General features: G+C 36.8%; 1 protein-coding gene across 8 annotated transcripts in view; it reads left to right on the top strand.

Annotated features, from left to right (window-relative positions):
- The window catches only part of KAT6A (lysine acetyltransferase 6A), a 114,008-nt gene that overhangs the window by 39,773 nt on the left and 61,528 nt on the right, over nucleotides 1–12,707 (top strand). For 2 of the 8 annotated variants that reach the window (XM_072776635.1, XM_072776634.1), the window contains exon 1: nucleotides 4,666–4,836. The exons of the other annotated variants lie outside the window; for them this stretch is intronic. In XM_072776635.1, the coding sequence (XP_072632736.1) occupies nucleotides 4,783–4,836 (54 nt within the window). In that variant the 5' untranslated portion in view covers nucleotides 4,666–4,782. Of the gene's footprint in view, nucleotides 1–4,665; nucleotides 4,837–12,707 lie in introns of those variants that run through there. 8 annotated transcript variants of the gene reach the window in all.

Below are 12,707 nucleotides of genomic sequence, written 5' to 3'. Positions count from 1 at the left end.
AGACAGAGAGACAGAGAGAGACAGGCAAAGACACAGGCAGAGGGAGAAGCAGGCTTCCCACAGAGAGCCTGATGTGGGACTCCAGGATCACGCCCTGTGCCAAAGGCAGATGCTTAACCATTGAGCCACCCAGGCGTCCCTGTAATGTATTTTTAATGCATATATTTTATTTTTACAATTAGGCTATAAGACCCAACAGCAGGAAACCAGTCTTGTTACATCTTGTTTCTCTAGCATCTAACTCATGTCCTTATATCTGAGATAGTATGGGTAATAGTACATGGAAATAATATTAAAAATGAGACTAGAGTGAGGTGATTTCATTAGGTGACTTAGTCATCTAGGGCTTCCAAAACAGAATACCATAGACTAGATGGCTTAAAAAACAAGAATTTTTTTTCTCATAGTTCTGGAGGCTAGAAGTCCAAGATCAGAGTGCTAGCATCCTTGTCTTGCAGATGGCCACCTTCTTGCTGTGTTTCATATGACCTTTTCTCTGGGCATGCAGTCCCTCCCCCCCCCCCCCAATGTCTCTTCTTCCTCTTGTAATATATCAGGCCTGTAGGATTAGGCCCCCCACTCTTGTGACCTCACTTAACTCATTTATTCCTTAACAGCATTATCTCTGGGGTGCCTGGGTGGCTCAGTCAGTGAAAGCGTATTGCTTTCAGCTCGGTTCATGATCTCAGGGTCCTGGGATTGAGCTCCACATCAGGCTCTCTGCTCAGTGGGGAGTCTGCTTCTCTCTCTCCCTCTCTCCCTGCTTATATGTGAGTGCTCTTTCTCTGTCTCTCTCTGTCAAATAAATAAAATCTAAAAAGAAAAAACAAAAAAAACCCCCTATCTTTGAATATAGGATTAGAATTAAAGATTAGGGCTTCAACATATGAATTTGGGGGCAGGGGAGGATACAGTTCAGTTCATAACACTGAAGATAGAATGCCAAGTTACTGAGCTATCAGATACCATATCAGTCATGTTACAGTAAGGTAAACAGAAACTGAGAGAGTGTAGCCCAATGAATTGATAAAGCAGATGTTGGGAGAAGTGATAAGCTAAATGGGAGCATTGAAGTGACAGAGGTAATAACTTCCTTAAGCAGCTACTACCTCTAGAGCTGGAGGAAAAAAGAAAGAGATTGGGGTTATTAGAATCTAGAGGCTTTGTGCATGGTGTAAGAGGATGGTCTAGTTTCATTCTTCTGCACGTAGCTGTCCAGTTTTCCCAACACCATTTATTGAAGAGACTGTCCTTTTTCCAGTGGATAGTCTTTCCTGCTTTGTAGAATATTAGTTGACCATAGAGTTGAGGGCCCATTTCTGGGTTCTCTATTCTGTTCCATTGATCTGTGTGTCTGTTTTTGTGCCAGTACCACACTGTCTTGATGATCACAGCTTTTTAGTACAACTTGAAACCCGGCATTGTGATGCCCCCAGCTCCGGTTTTCTTTTTTCAGTATTCTCCTGGCTATTTGGGGTCTTTTCTGATTCCACACAAATCTTAAGATGATTTGTTCCAGCTCTCTGAAGAAAGTCCATGATATTTTGATAGGGATTGCACTGAACGTGTAAATTGCCCCAGGTAGCGTAGACATTTTCACAATATTAATTCTTCCAATCCATGAACACGGAATATTTTTCCATCTCTTTGTGTCTTCCTCAAACTCAAAATGGATAAAATGTGAGACAAGAATTCATCAAAATCCTAGAGGAGAACACAGGCAACACCCTTTTTGAATTTGGCCACAGCAACTTCTTGCAAGATACATCCATGAAGGCAAGGGAAACAAGGGCAAAAATGAACTTGGGACTTAATCAGGATAAGAAGCTTCTGCACAAAAAAAAAAAAAAAAAAAAAAAAAAGAAGCTTCTGCACAGCAAAATAAACTGTCAACAAAACTAAAAGACAACCTACAGAATGGGAGAAGATATTTGCAAATGACCTATCAGATAAAGGGCTAGTATCCAAGATCTATAAACAGCTTATTAAACTCAACACCCAAGAAAGAAACAGCCTAGTCATGAAATGAGCAAAAGGCATGAACAGAAATTTCACCAAAGAAGACATACACATGGCCAACAAGTGCATGAGAAAATGCTCTGCATCACTTGCCATCAGGGAAATACAAATCCAAACCACAATGAGATACCACCTCACACCAGTGAGAATGGAGAAAATTAACAAGACAGGAAACAACAAATGTTGGAGAGGATGTGGAGAAAGGGGAACCTTCCTCTTGCATTGTTGGTGGGAATGTGAACTGGTACAGCCACTCTGGAAAACTGTGTGGAGGTTCCTCAAAAGAATTAGAAATAGAGCTACCCTACGACCCAGCAATTGCACTGCTGGGGATTTACCCCAGAGATACAGATGTAGTGAAAAGCTGGACACCTGCACCCCAGTGTTTCTACCAGCAATGTCCACAATAGCCAAACTGTGGAAAGAGCCTCGGTGTCCATGGAAAGATGAATGGATAAAGAAGATGTGGTCTATATATGCGATGGAATATTACTTAGCCATTAGAAACGATGAATGCCCACCATTTACTTTGATGTGGTTGGATCTGGAGTATATTATGCTGAGTGAAGTAAGTCAATCGGAGAAGGACAATCATTATATGGTTTCACTAATACGGGGAATATAAAAAATAGTGAAAGGGATTATAGGGGAAAGGAGAGAAAATGAGTGGGAATAATCAGAGAGAGTGACAAAACGTGAGAGACTCCTAACTCTGGGAAGTGAACAAAGGGGTAGTGGAAGGGGAGGTGGGCAGGGGGATGGGGTGACTGGGTGACAGGACCGAGGGGGGGGTATTGATGGGATGAGTACTGGGTGTTATACTATATGTTGGCAAATTGAATTCCAATAAAAAATATACACTAAATAAAAGAACCTAGAGGCTTAGAGGAGGGGCCCCATGGAACTTGGATTCACACCTTTGAGGGGGTATCACTGCTTGGCTGCTTTTAAACCTTGTAGAGGGGCCCCACAAAGTTTGAGATGCAGGCCTCCAAAAGGATATGTTGCTCTGCTGCTGCTGCTGGTACTCCTGAGGGAGCATGTTGAGGCTGGTTCTGAGAGAAATCAGTTTTCTGTAGGAAGCTGAAGACTGTCAACAATCGCTTTTGCTGGGAGAAAGGACCCTTACTAGGTGACTCTGGCAAGAAGAGCAAAAGGGTCTGGAGGGAGCAATTCCATTCTTTTGTCATTTTTACCTTCTTGTTTCCTCCTAGTGTTCCCTATTGGTGGAGCCTAATGGAAAGGTGGCTGACAGAAGAAATGACATATGCATTCTGAGCCTAGAAACACAAAGCAGAGTAAGGGCGAGCTTGAAATTGAGAGACAGCAGCTTCATAGCTGGCACAGATACTATTGGGAGTACAGACTCTCTGAAATCAAATTTGGCAATATGTATTAAACATCTTTGAGATGTGCGAATCTTTTAACCCAGCAATTCCAGTTCAAGAAATATATCCTAGGGAAATAATCCAAAAAGTGAGGAAAGATGTATGTTCAGGATGTATGATAAAAAAATTAGAAGTATTAAATGCTTATCAATATGGGATTGGTTAAGTTATCTTACAACATATAGTGAAATGTTATATAGCCATTAGAAAGATGATGCTGATTTGAATTTATTGATGTGGAAATAAATTTAACAAAAAACCAGATTATACAGTAACTTAATGTGGACCTATTTATGTGTTTTGTTTTTTTGAAAAAAAATGTATATAAGAAAAGCTGAGAACAACCTATATAAAAAGAGAGCACAGTGCCAGGTTGAAGAATACAGGGTCTGGAGTCAGACAGCCTAGGGTTGGTATGTGGGGTCTGCCACTTTTTGGGTAAATTAGTCTTTCTGGGGATCTGTTTTCTCATCTGGAAAATGGTGATAATAGTACATACCCCATAGGGCAGTTGTTAGGTCTAAAAGTGTTAATATTTGTAAAGCATGTATAACTGCTTCAAAAGCTCACTAATGTTAGGAGTATTATAGGGGAGGAAGAGAAAGCTTAGGAGATAAGTTTACTGTCTTTTTTCCCTTTATTTTTTTTAAGTGGCCTCCACACCCAGCATAGACCCCAATGTATGGCTTAAACTCATGATCCTGAAATCTGGATCTGAGCTGAGAACAAGAGTCAGAACTCAACCTGCTGAGCCACCCAGACATCCTTAGTTACCTAATTTTTAAAGTGAGAATATCATGATTTTATAATTAGGATAAACAGTAAAGCTTTTCTTTCTTTTCTTTTCTTTTCTTTTCTTTTCTTTTCTTTTCTTTTCTTTTCTTTTCTTTTCTTTCTTTTCTTTTCTTTTCTTTTCTTTTCTTTTCTTTTCTTTTCTTTTCTTTTCTTTTCTTTTCTTCTTTCTTTTCTTTCTTTCTTTCTTTCTTTCTTTCTTTCATGAGAGACACAGAGAGAGGCAGAGACACAGGCAGAGGGAAAAGCAGGCTCCATGCAGGGAGCCCGACGTGGGACTTGATCCCGAGTCTCCAGGATCATGCCCTGGGCTGAAGCCGGTGCTAAACTGCTCAGCCACCCGGGCTGCCCAGCAGTAAAGCTTTTCTGTTGCAGCTGAAAATGACAAAAAGCTGGCAAAGATTCTTCACTTCTGGAAATTCTAGAACTAACTCCAGGATGCTTTATTAGGTAGATTGGCATTTCCCACTGCAGCCTAGATGAAGATGACAACTGAGGCTTGTCTTTTGACAAGCTCCTATTCCTTGTGGGAAAACTTCATTCTTTCTCAGGTCCCTACAAATGCCCAGGGACATGCATTTTTATGGTGCTTCTGACTAGGTTCCTGATGCCGCCATCTTTTGCCTTGGTTCCTTGGGTAGGTTCCTTCTGTTATGCTTAGAACCAAACTTACTGCTGTGAATAATGCTGCTCTTTGAAGAAGGCAGGAGAACATCTGGTCAATTATATAGATAGAAGTTTAAATCTTGCCACACCATATTGTTAATAAATAGTACCACTATTTACCAGTAATGGAAACTCAGCATTTTCCATCTGTAAAGTCAGTCAGTCTGTTCCTTCTGGTCTCTCCTCTCCTCTCCTCTCCTCTCCCCTCCCCTCCCCTCCCCTCCCCTCCCCTCCCCTCCCCTCCCCTCCCCTCCAAAAAATGAATTGACCTGTAGGTTATTTACTTGAGTGACTAAGTTGAAACTATTTAGTACATTAGGCTTAGAATACCTGACCTGGAATAATTTCAATCACTTTTACTAGTCATTACAGCTTTTTTTTTTTTTTTAAGATTATTTATTTATTTATTTATTCATGAGAGAATGAGAGAGAGAGAGAGAGGGAGGCAGAGACACAGGCAGAGGGAGAAGCAGGCTCCATGCCGGGAGCCTGACGTGGGACTTGATTCTGGGACTCCAGGATCACGCCCTGGGCTGAAGGCAGGTGCTAAACCGCTGAGCCACCCAGGGATCCCTCATTACAGCTTTTGATAATGATTTTTATCTTTGGTAGAATGAGTATACAGTTGACCCTTGAACAACACAGGTTTTGAACTGTGCAGGTCCACTTATATGTGAATTTTCTTTTTGTTTATTTCAGTATGGTGGTATAAGCATATTTCCTCTTCTGATTTTCTTTTTCTTTTTAAGATTTTATTTTTAGGTAATACCTATATCCAACATGGGGCTCAAACTTATACCCTGAGATCAAGAGTCACATGCTCTACTGACTGAGTCAGCCAGGTGTCCCCCCTTACCATTTTCTTAATAAGATTTTCTTTTCTTTAGCTTATTTTATTGGAAGAAGTATAAATATACAAAGTATGTGTTAATTGTTCATGTTATTGGTGAGGAGTCCAGTCAACAGTAAGCTCTTAGTAATTAAGGTTTTGGGGAATCAAAAGTTACACACAAATTTTTGACTGTGGCAAGAGGTGGGGTTGGAGGGCCAGAGCCCCTAATCCCTGCATTCAAGGGTCAAATGTATAATCTTTTTTGAAGATCTCTTCTAATTCCAAACACCATGATTCTGATAGTAGCAAAACACTGCACATACTATCAGATATGTATCAGTTACTGTTTTTGGTAGGTCTTGAAAAGAATAATGCTATTTGCCAATTTGTTCAAGCAGTTACTTGTTTTAGACCTTAGTTTGGCCAAAATAAATGCCTGCAGTTGCGGTTTCTTAAAAATGCAGTGAACAAGAAGGTCTTGTTGAACATCTTGCTTCTTCTAAACCATCACTTTTATACATTTTTAGCATAAAAAAATATTCCTGTGCTAATACTCCTGAACTCAAGTAGTACTAAAGACTTTTTTATAAGTAGGTAATGTACAGTGTGATTAATATGTCTTAATGCAGTCATGTAGACAACTACCATGTATAGAAAATAAATTAGTCCACACAAAATTTTCATCACCTTGCCTTTTTTGAGATGTTAAAATAAAACAAAATCTTGTCCTGACTTAAAAGGTGGCAGTGATTCCTTAACAAAGATAAGCTTTGAAGGATAGATACACTTTTGAAAGGGGATGTAAGAAATCAGTATTTATCAGATGCCTCTTATGTTTGAGTTACACTCCCATAACTTTATCCTGTTTAATCTTTATGATAACTTGAAAGGTAGATATGTAAATGGTACCATTTTACAGGAAGAGGCTAACTTGGGCAAAGTGATGCCATAAATAGCAGAACTCGGTCTGTCTCTCTGAGCTCTGCTGAGCTGATTCCTAGTGGCAGGGATACAGTGGACTTTGAAGGACCAGGTAAAATAATCTGGAGAAAAAGCATAAAGTGAGATCTCTGGACACAAGTGAATGGATTGGGAGTAGAGAAAGGGGAGAAAAGTAGTTTGGTATATATGATGGAAGGAATTGAATACCAGGCTGTAGGAGTTGGCATTTAGGGTATGTTGTTTAAGTTTTGAGCCAGGATACTAGCTCAATTTTAAAAATAGTGTTTTTTGGAGATTATTTCTGGATGCAATGTGCAGAAAAAAAAAATTAAAGACTACAGGGAGTCCATGTAGAAGATTGCATATGGTGATATGACTCCGAATTAGGGAAAAGCCATAGGTACATAAAACAAGCTAAAATAGAAAGTAAAGGACTGCAAAGGAAATGAGAAGCAGTAATAACTTAGCAGTATCTTATTTGGGTGAATGAAGAGAATGTTATATCACTGACAAAGAGAAAAGTGGTTTCGAAGAACCGATTAATATGGGAAAGAAAGATAACTCTCTACTGTTTCTTAGCATGGAATTTAAGCTCAGCAAACATGCACATTGTAATTTTTGAAGTCACCTCTGATTAGGAAAGAGAAAATTGTCATAGTATCTTGACAAATGGTTGCTTTCTCATTTAAATTTACATTAGTCTATACACATGGTAAAAGTGTAAGCTGAAATTGATCATTACTGATCTAATTATATCATTAACTTATTTCCCCAGTAATCTTCTTGTGTCTAATTGTACAAGTCATTGAATGAACTCATCAAAATCAAAATTCAATTTAGTACCTCTATTAAAATTTTGTAATGGCTACCGGGTTATGTTGGAACTGATTAAAATTATATAAGGTTAAAAAAATTATATAAGGTTACCTTACTGTAGACTATTAATAACAGAAAATAGACTTTTTTCCAGTCCATTCATATTGCTTTATTATTATATGTATTTTGCAAGTGTTTACTTTTGAGGAAAGGATGATCTAAAAAATGTTTAATAAGCCACCATGGAGTGCTTGATAGTATATGGGGTGCTGACAGATTTAAAGAGATTAAATCCTACCCAGGGACAGTGCCTATGAAGATATTGAATCTTGAAGAAGCTTTGAGTAAACCTTTTTTGGAGCTAAGCATGATTTTGCTGTATTTTAATTTCAATAAATGCTTATTTAGTACATACTGCATGCAAGGCGCACTGAAGAGGTGAATTAAGAGATCCAGGGTGATTGCTTACCTAGCGCTGTCTTTTGGAAAAGATCAAGAAAAACTAAATTCTAAACTGTCAGAAAGGATTTGGGAGAAGCAGGAGTTCATCTCAGGCCATTAATAGTGAAAGCATGAAGAACTGGGTAAAACTGAGCCAGAAGGCTTGCCTGACAAGAAGAGATCACTGTATTAGAATGTTCAGCTTTCTCAACAAAGTACAAGCACTTTCTAACAAAGTATTAGTTTCCTAAAGTGAGTTCTCCATGCCTGTTTCCCTTATAATACCAGAAATAACTAATTGTGCAGATAATCCTCTCAAAAGACTTACTTTTGAATTTTTTGGTGTGTAAGTGGACAATGTGAATAGTATTTAATTGTTTTTAAATTATTGTATGTGGGTTTTGTTTTGTATTTACAGACATTTATAAGTGCTTTGAAAATATCAGTACTGCTGCTTTTTTATTGTATCACATTTTTATGTTCTATTACAGTTCTTATCAAACTAGTTAATATCTACCGGGCTTCTTATGCTTTGAATGGTATTTTGAAAACCTGGTAGCATTTGTTTTCCTTGTGCTTAACCATTGAGCATTATTTTGATTTCTTTCACTATACCATGCCTAAGAATTTTCTCCTTTCTAAGCTGAGACTTACCTCCTCTTTATCCTTTGGGTATTTGTTATGTACAACAGAGCCATTATTTTTGCTTTATTATGCGTAATCTCAGCTGAAAATTATTTGTTACAAGTTCTATGAAATAAATAGCCATTGAAGAAAATGAACTTGTAGTTAAATGTACTACACTTGATTGTAACAGTGTGAGAAGAAAAGGGAAGGATAAACAAAGACCTTGGAACCATTAGAAGAATTCACAGGTAGGCAAAGCTGTAGCTTGAAGGAAAGTAAGGAAATAAGTTAGGTAGATAGATATGAGAGGAGCTTATGGTATTTCATTCAGAGTATGCTGGCTGGATCAGATACATAGCAGTCAGAAAGAGATTTTAGTTTGTAACTGAGCAGTACTTGACAGATTTTAATTCTTAGACTTGTCATACTAGAAAAACACTAATGTATAAGGGTAAACTATTTTTATGTACTTAGATTAAAAGGTGAAACCAACTTTGATGTGGGTACAGTGAGAATAAAATGATTAACATTTTTAATTCAGTAGCCAGAATTTGTGATTAGTAATTAAAACTTTTTTCATTTGAGAGGGGTTGAAACTGTATTTCTAAATCTAATTACTGCAGTCAAGATTAACATAATAAGGGATTCCACAGGAACAGTTAAAAGATACAGGCTTTTAAGATGAAGACAGATTAGAAATAGTTGCTTCTCACTGTGAGTTTTGACTTACTACTTAAATCATGCGATGTGAGACTAAAACATACCACTTAATTTTTTATATCATTTAATTTTTTAGTCCCAATTTTTATTACAATAACAATTTACCATTTAAAACATTTTTTTTAGTGTATAATTCAGTGGCATTGAGTATATTCACAGAACTTTGAAACTATCACCACTATCCATTTATAGAACTTTTTCATCATCTCAGAGTCTACTCATTAAGCAGTAACTTCCCCATTCCCTTTCTTCCAGCTTCTGGTAACCTCTATCCTACATTCAGCCTTATGCGTTTAACTAGCTTCTTCATATAAGTGGAATTATATAGCATTTTTGTCTTTTGTGTTATGCTAGATTTTTTAAAAAATGAGTTGCAGTAATTATAGATGAACATAAGTTTTTAACAATGTTTTTATAATTCTTTATTGATATTTTGTATTTAAGGAAGAATGATGTGACCATTATTGCTTAGTTAAGCATCTTTAGGTATTATAGGGAATCTTATATGAATTACGTACTTTCATACTCTTAATATTAACTATGTTAATTTATCTCAATAATTGCCAGTGGCTATTAAACTTGAGAAAATTTGTAGCTTTTAAGAACTCATGTATCTTTATTGCCTGGTAGCTTATGAAATGATCTTTTAGAGGTTCCTGAAGTCATAAGTGTAAGTTTACATGTGCAGTTTTTTCCCTTGAAAATTCTGGTGGTCATAAATTCTAGAACTGATTATTCATTTAGTCTTGAGAGAACTAGAAATAATTACATAGAACAAAATAGATTCTTGACTATTCTTTATGTCAGTGTTTAAGAACAGAGACCAGAAGATAGATTTGAGTTCCTCAGAAAATATTAGAAAATGGAGACAGTGACAAGTGCATAATGGTTTCAAAAAAATTAAAGACAAGTCTTTGGGGAAAAATGAAAATTGGATTTTCAGATTGGAATGTCTCAGGTGGGGCAGCTCCGGTGGCTTAGCTGTTTAGTGCCACCTTCAGCCCTGGGTGTGATCCTGGAGACCCAGGATCGAGTCCCATGTCGGGCTCCCTGCATGGAGCCTGCTTCTCTCTCTGTCTGTGGCTCTGCCTCTCTCTCTCTCTCTCTCTGTGTCTCTCATGAATAAATAAATAAAACCTTAAAAAAGATTTTGGAATGTCTCAGATGATGTAGAAATATTTAAGATATTCTAAATGATTGTGTCTAAAAATTCATTTCTTTCATCGTATAAATTTCATGTAGCAGAGATCATTGGGCAAAATTTTTGCTATTTTTGTTAAGAGCTATTTCCTTTTTTTTTTTTTTTTTAAGAGCTATTTCCAAAAGCAAAAGTCAAAGTCAAATGCTACTCAGCTTGCCTATTTACTTATCAGAGCATCTACTTTGTATTTGCCTCAATGCTGCCATCTGGTGCTCCTTATGGAGATCTCCGCATGATGCTTAAGGCATCCTAAGGCAACAGATGACACAAGGTGCAGTTTAAGTGACTGCTGCCACAAATCTCCTCCTACTTTGGGAAAATTGAAGTGGGTTGCTGTGGCAAAAATCTTAATTTAGTTATTGAGCCCATGAAATTACTTTGTGAGATTACTTTGTAAACATTAGGGCATTTATATATTATTAAGATGTACATATCTTTCTCAGGCTCCTGCGAACTCATTTTTCTAAGATAGTATTTTTATTATATTTTATAGTTCTACAAGGTAATTTAATTAAGGTATTGAACACTTACTGGGTACATGCTATATATTAGACACTATTCTTACTAGGTCCTAGTCCTGTTCACAGTACCAGGAATACAGTCCTGAACAAACAGATAGAAATCAGAATCTTCTTAGAGTTTATATTTAATGAGGAATAAATAATAAGATACACACACACAATATGTATATTAGTGAAAAGAGTTAAGGGAAAGAAATAAATCAAGGAGGGATATAAATTATTATCGTTGATGAATTGTTTGATGCATGGTCAAGGAAAGCCTTACTGAGAAGGATTAAAGATTGAAAGGATCTAGGGAAGAACATTGCAGGTAAAGAGAAAGTAATTGCAAAGGCCCTGTGATTGGAGCATCTGACTGACTTGTAAAGAAAAAGCAAGCAAGGAAGCTGGAATAGAACGTAAGGGGGAGAAAGCAATAGAAGATGGGTCTGAGAGGTAATTTGTATTTATATCTGGGGGTGCAGATCACATTGGGCCTTGTAGTTCATTTGGCATTTAATCGAGAGTGAAAGCCACTGGATTGGATGGAGGGTTTGGCAGCCGAGTGATGTGCTCTGATTTACGTTTTAACAGATTCACTCTGGCTGCTGTGTTTAATGAAATGTAAAGTTATTTGCTACAAACTTTTTTCTTGTTTTATTAGCTGTAGGAAAAGATTTATTTATATAGATAGGAAAACAGCAAACTATAAGACTACGCTTGGACAGGTCCAAGAACAGTGACTGTATGTTACGTTGCATATCTCTCCGTAGATCTTTAAAATTGTATTCATAGATTATCAGTTGTTAATTATATCTTTGTGATACAGTAAAATTGAAACCAGAGTTTCACTTGGAAAATGTTATAAATGTCTCTTCACTGTCCTAAAATCACCCCAGTACATTTCAGGTTCAAATCTTACAATAAGCCCAATGTAGTTTTAGCCCTTTCTCACTTATTTTCATGCTCATTAATATTTTGGGAATGAGAATGATCTGGAGCATGACTTTTTATGCTCTTAACAGTATTTAGGCATATTTTTAAATCACACAGTCACTAGTAAGTAGTGCTGTTTGATCAAAGAAAAACTCAGTTTTATATTGTAACCTAGATGATTTATTTAGCCACTTTTGGGGGCTTGTATTCTTAACAGCTAAAGTGACTAATGTTATTTTGTTCTGTTATTATTAGTTTTTGTTCATTTTGTTTGATAGCTGAAAAATTTATCATTTTTGTACTTGGTTATATGATGCCGAAGAGTAAACATCTTCAATGTGAAATGTTTAGATTAAGGAAATTATAGCTGCACTGCCCTGTGTTACTGAAAGCTTTCTATGTAATTTGAGTCTGTTTGGACCAAAGTCTGTATTTGACTTAGCCAATATCTTTTCAGCCTGTCTGGATTTTCATGCTGTAAGTATCAATACTGCATGACGAAGTTATGTACCTGAAACTAATATTACACTGTATGTTAACTAACTGAAATTTCAATAAAACATTAAAAAATATCAATATTGTTTGAACTTAGGTAAGGTTGTCATTACTGAGAACAGTCAGCAAATTGTTTTATATAGTGAGTAGGCAAGGTCTAACACTGTGGTCATTTGATAAGTATCAGAATAATTGAGTTAGACTATCTACACAGCTCTAAGTAACCAAGCAGCCAGTTTATCTAAATTGCTACCCTCCTCCCCTCACCAAAATCAATGGGCAGATTTAAATGACCTTAGTTATTTTGTTTTGGGAGAGGAAAAAATCTAGTA

This window comes from Canis lupus, chromosome 15 (assembly GCF_048164855.1).
Source record: "Canis lupus baileyi chromosome 15, mCanLup2.hap1, whole genome shotgun sequence".
NCBI lineage: Eukaryota > Metazoa > Chordata > Mammalia > Carnivora > Canidae > Canis > Canis lupus.
This window is presented reverse-complemented; position numbering and strand designations above follow the sequence as displayed.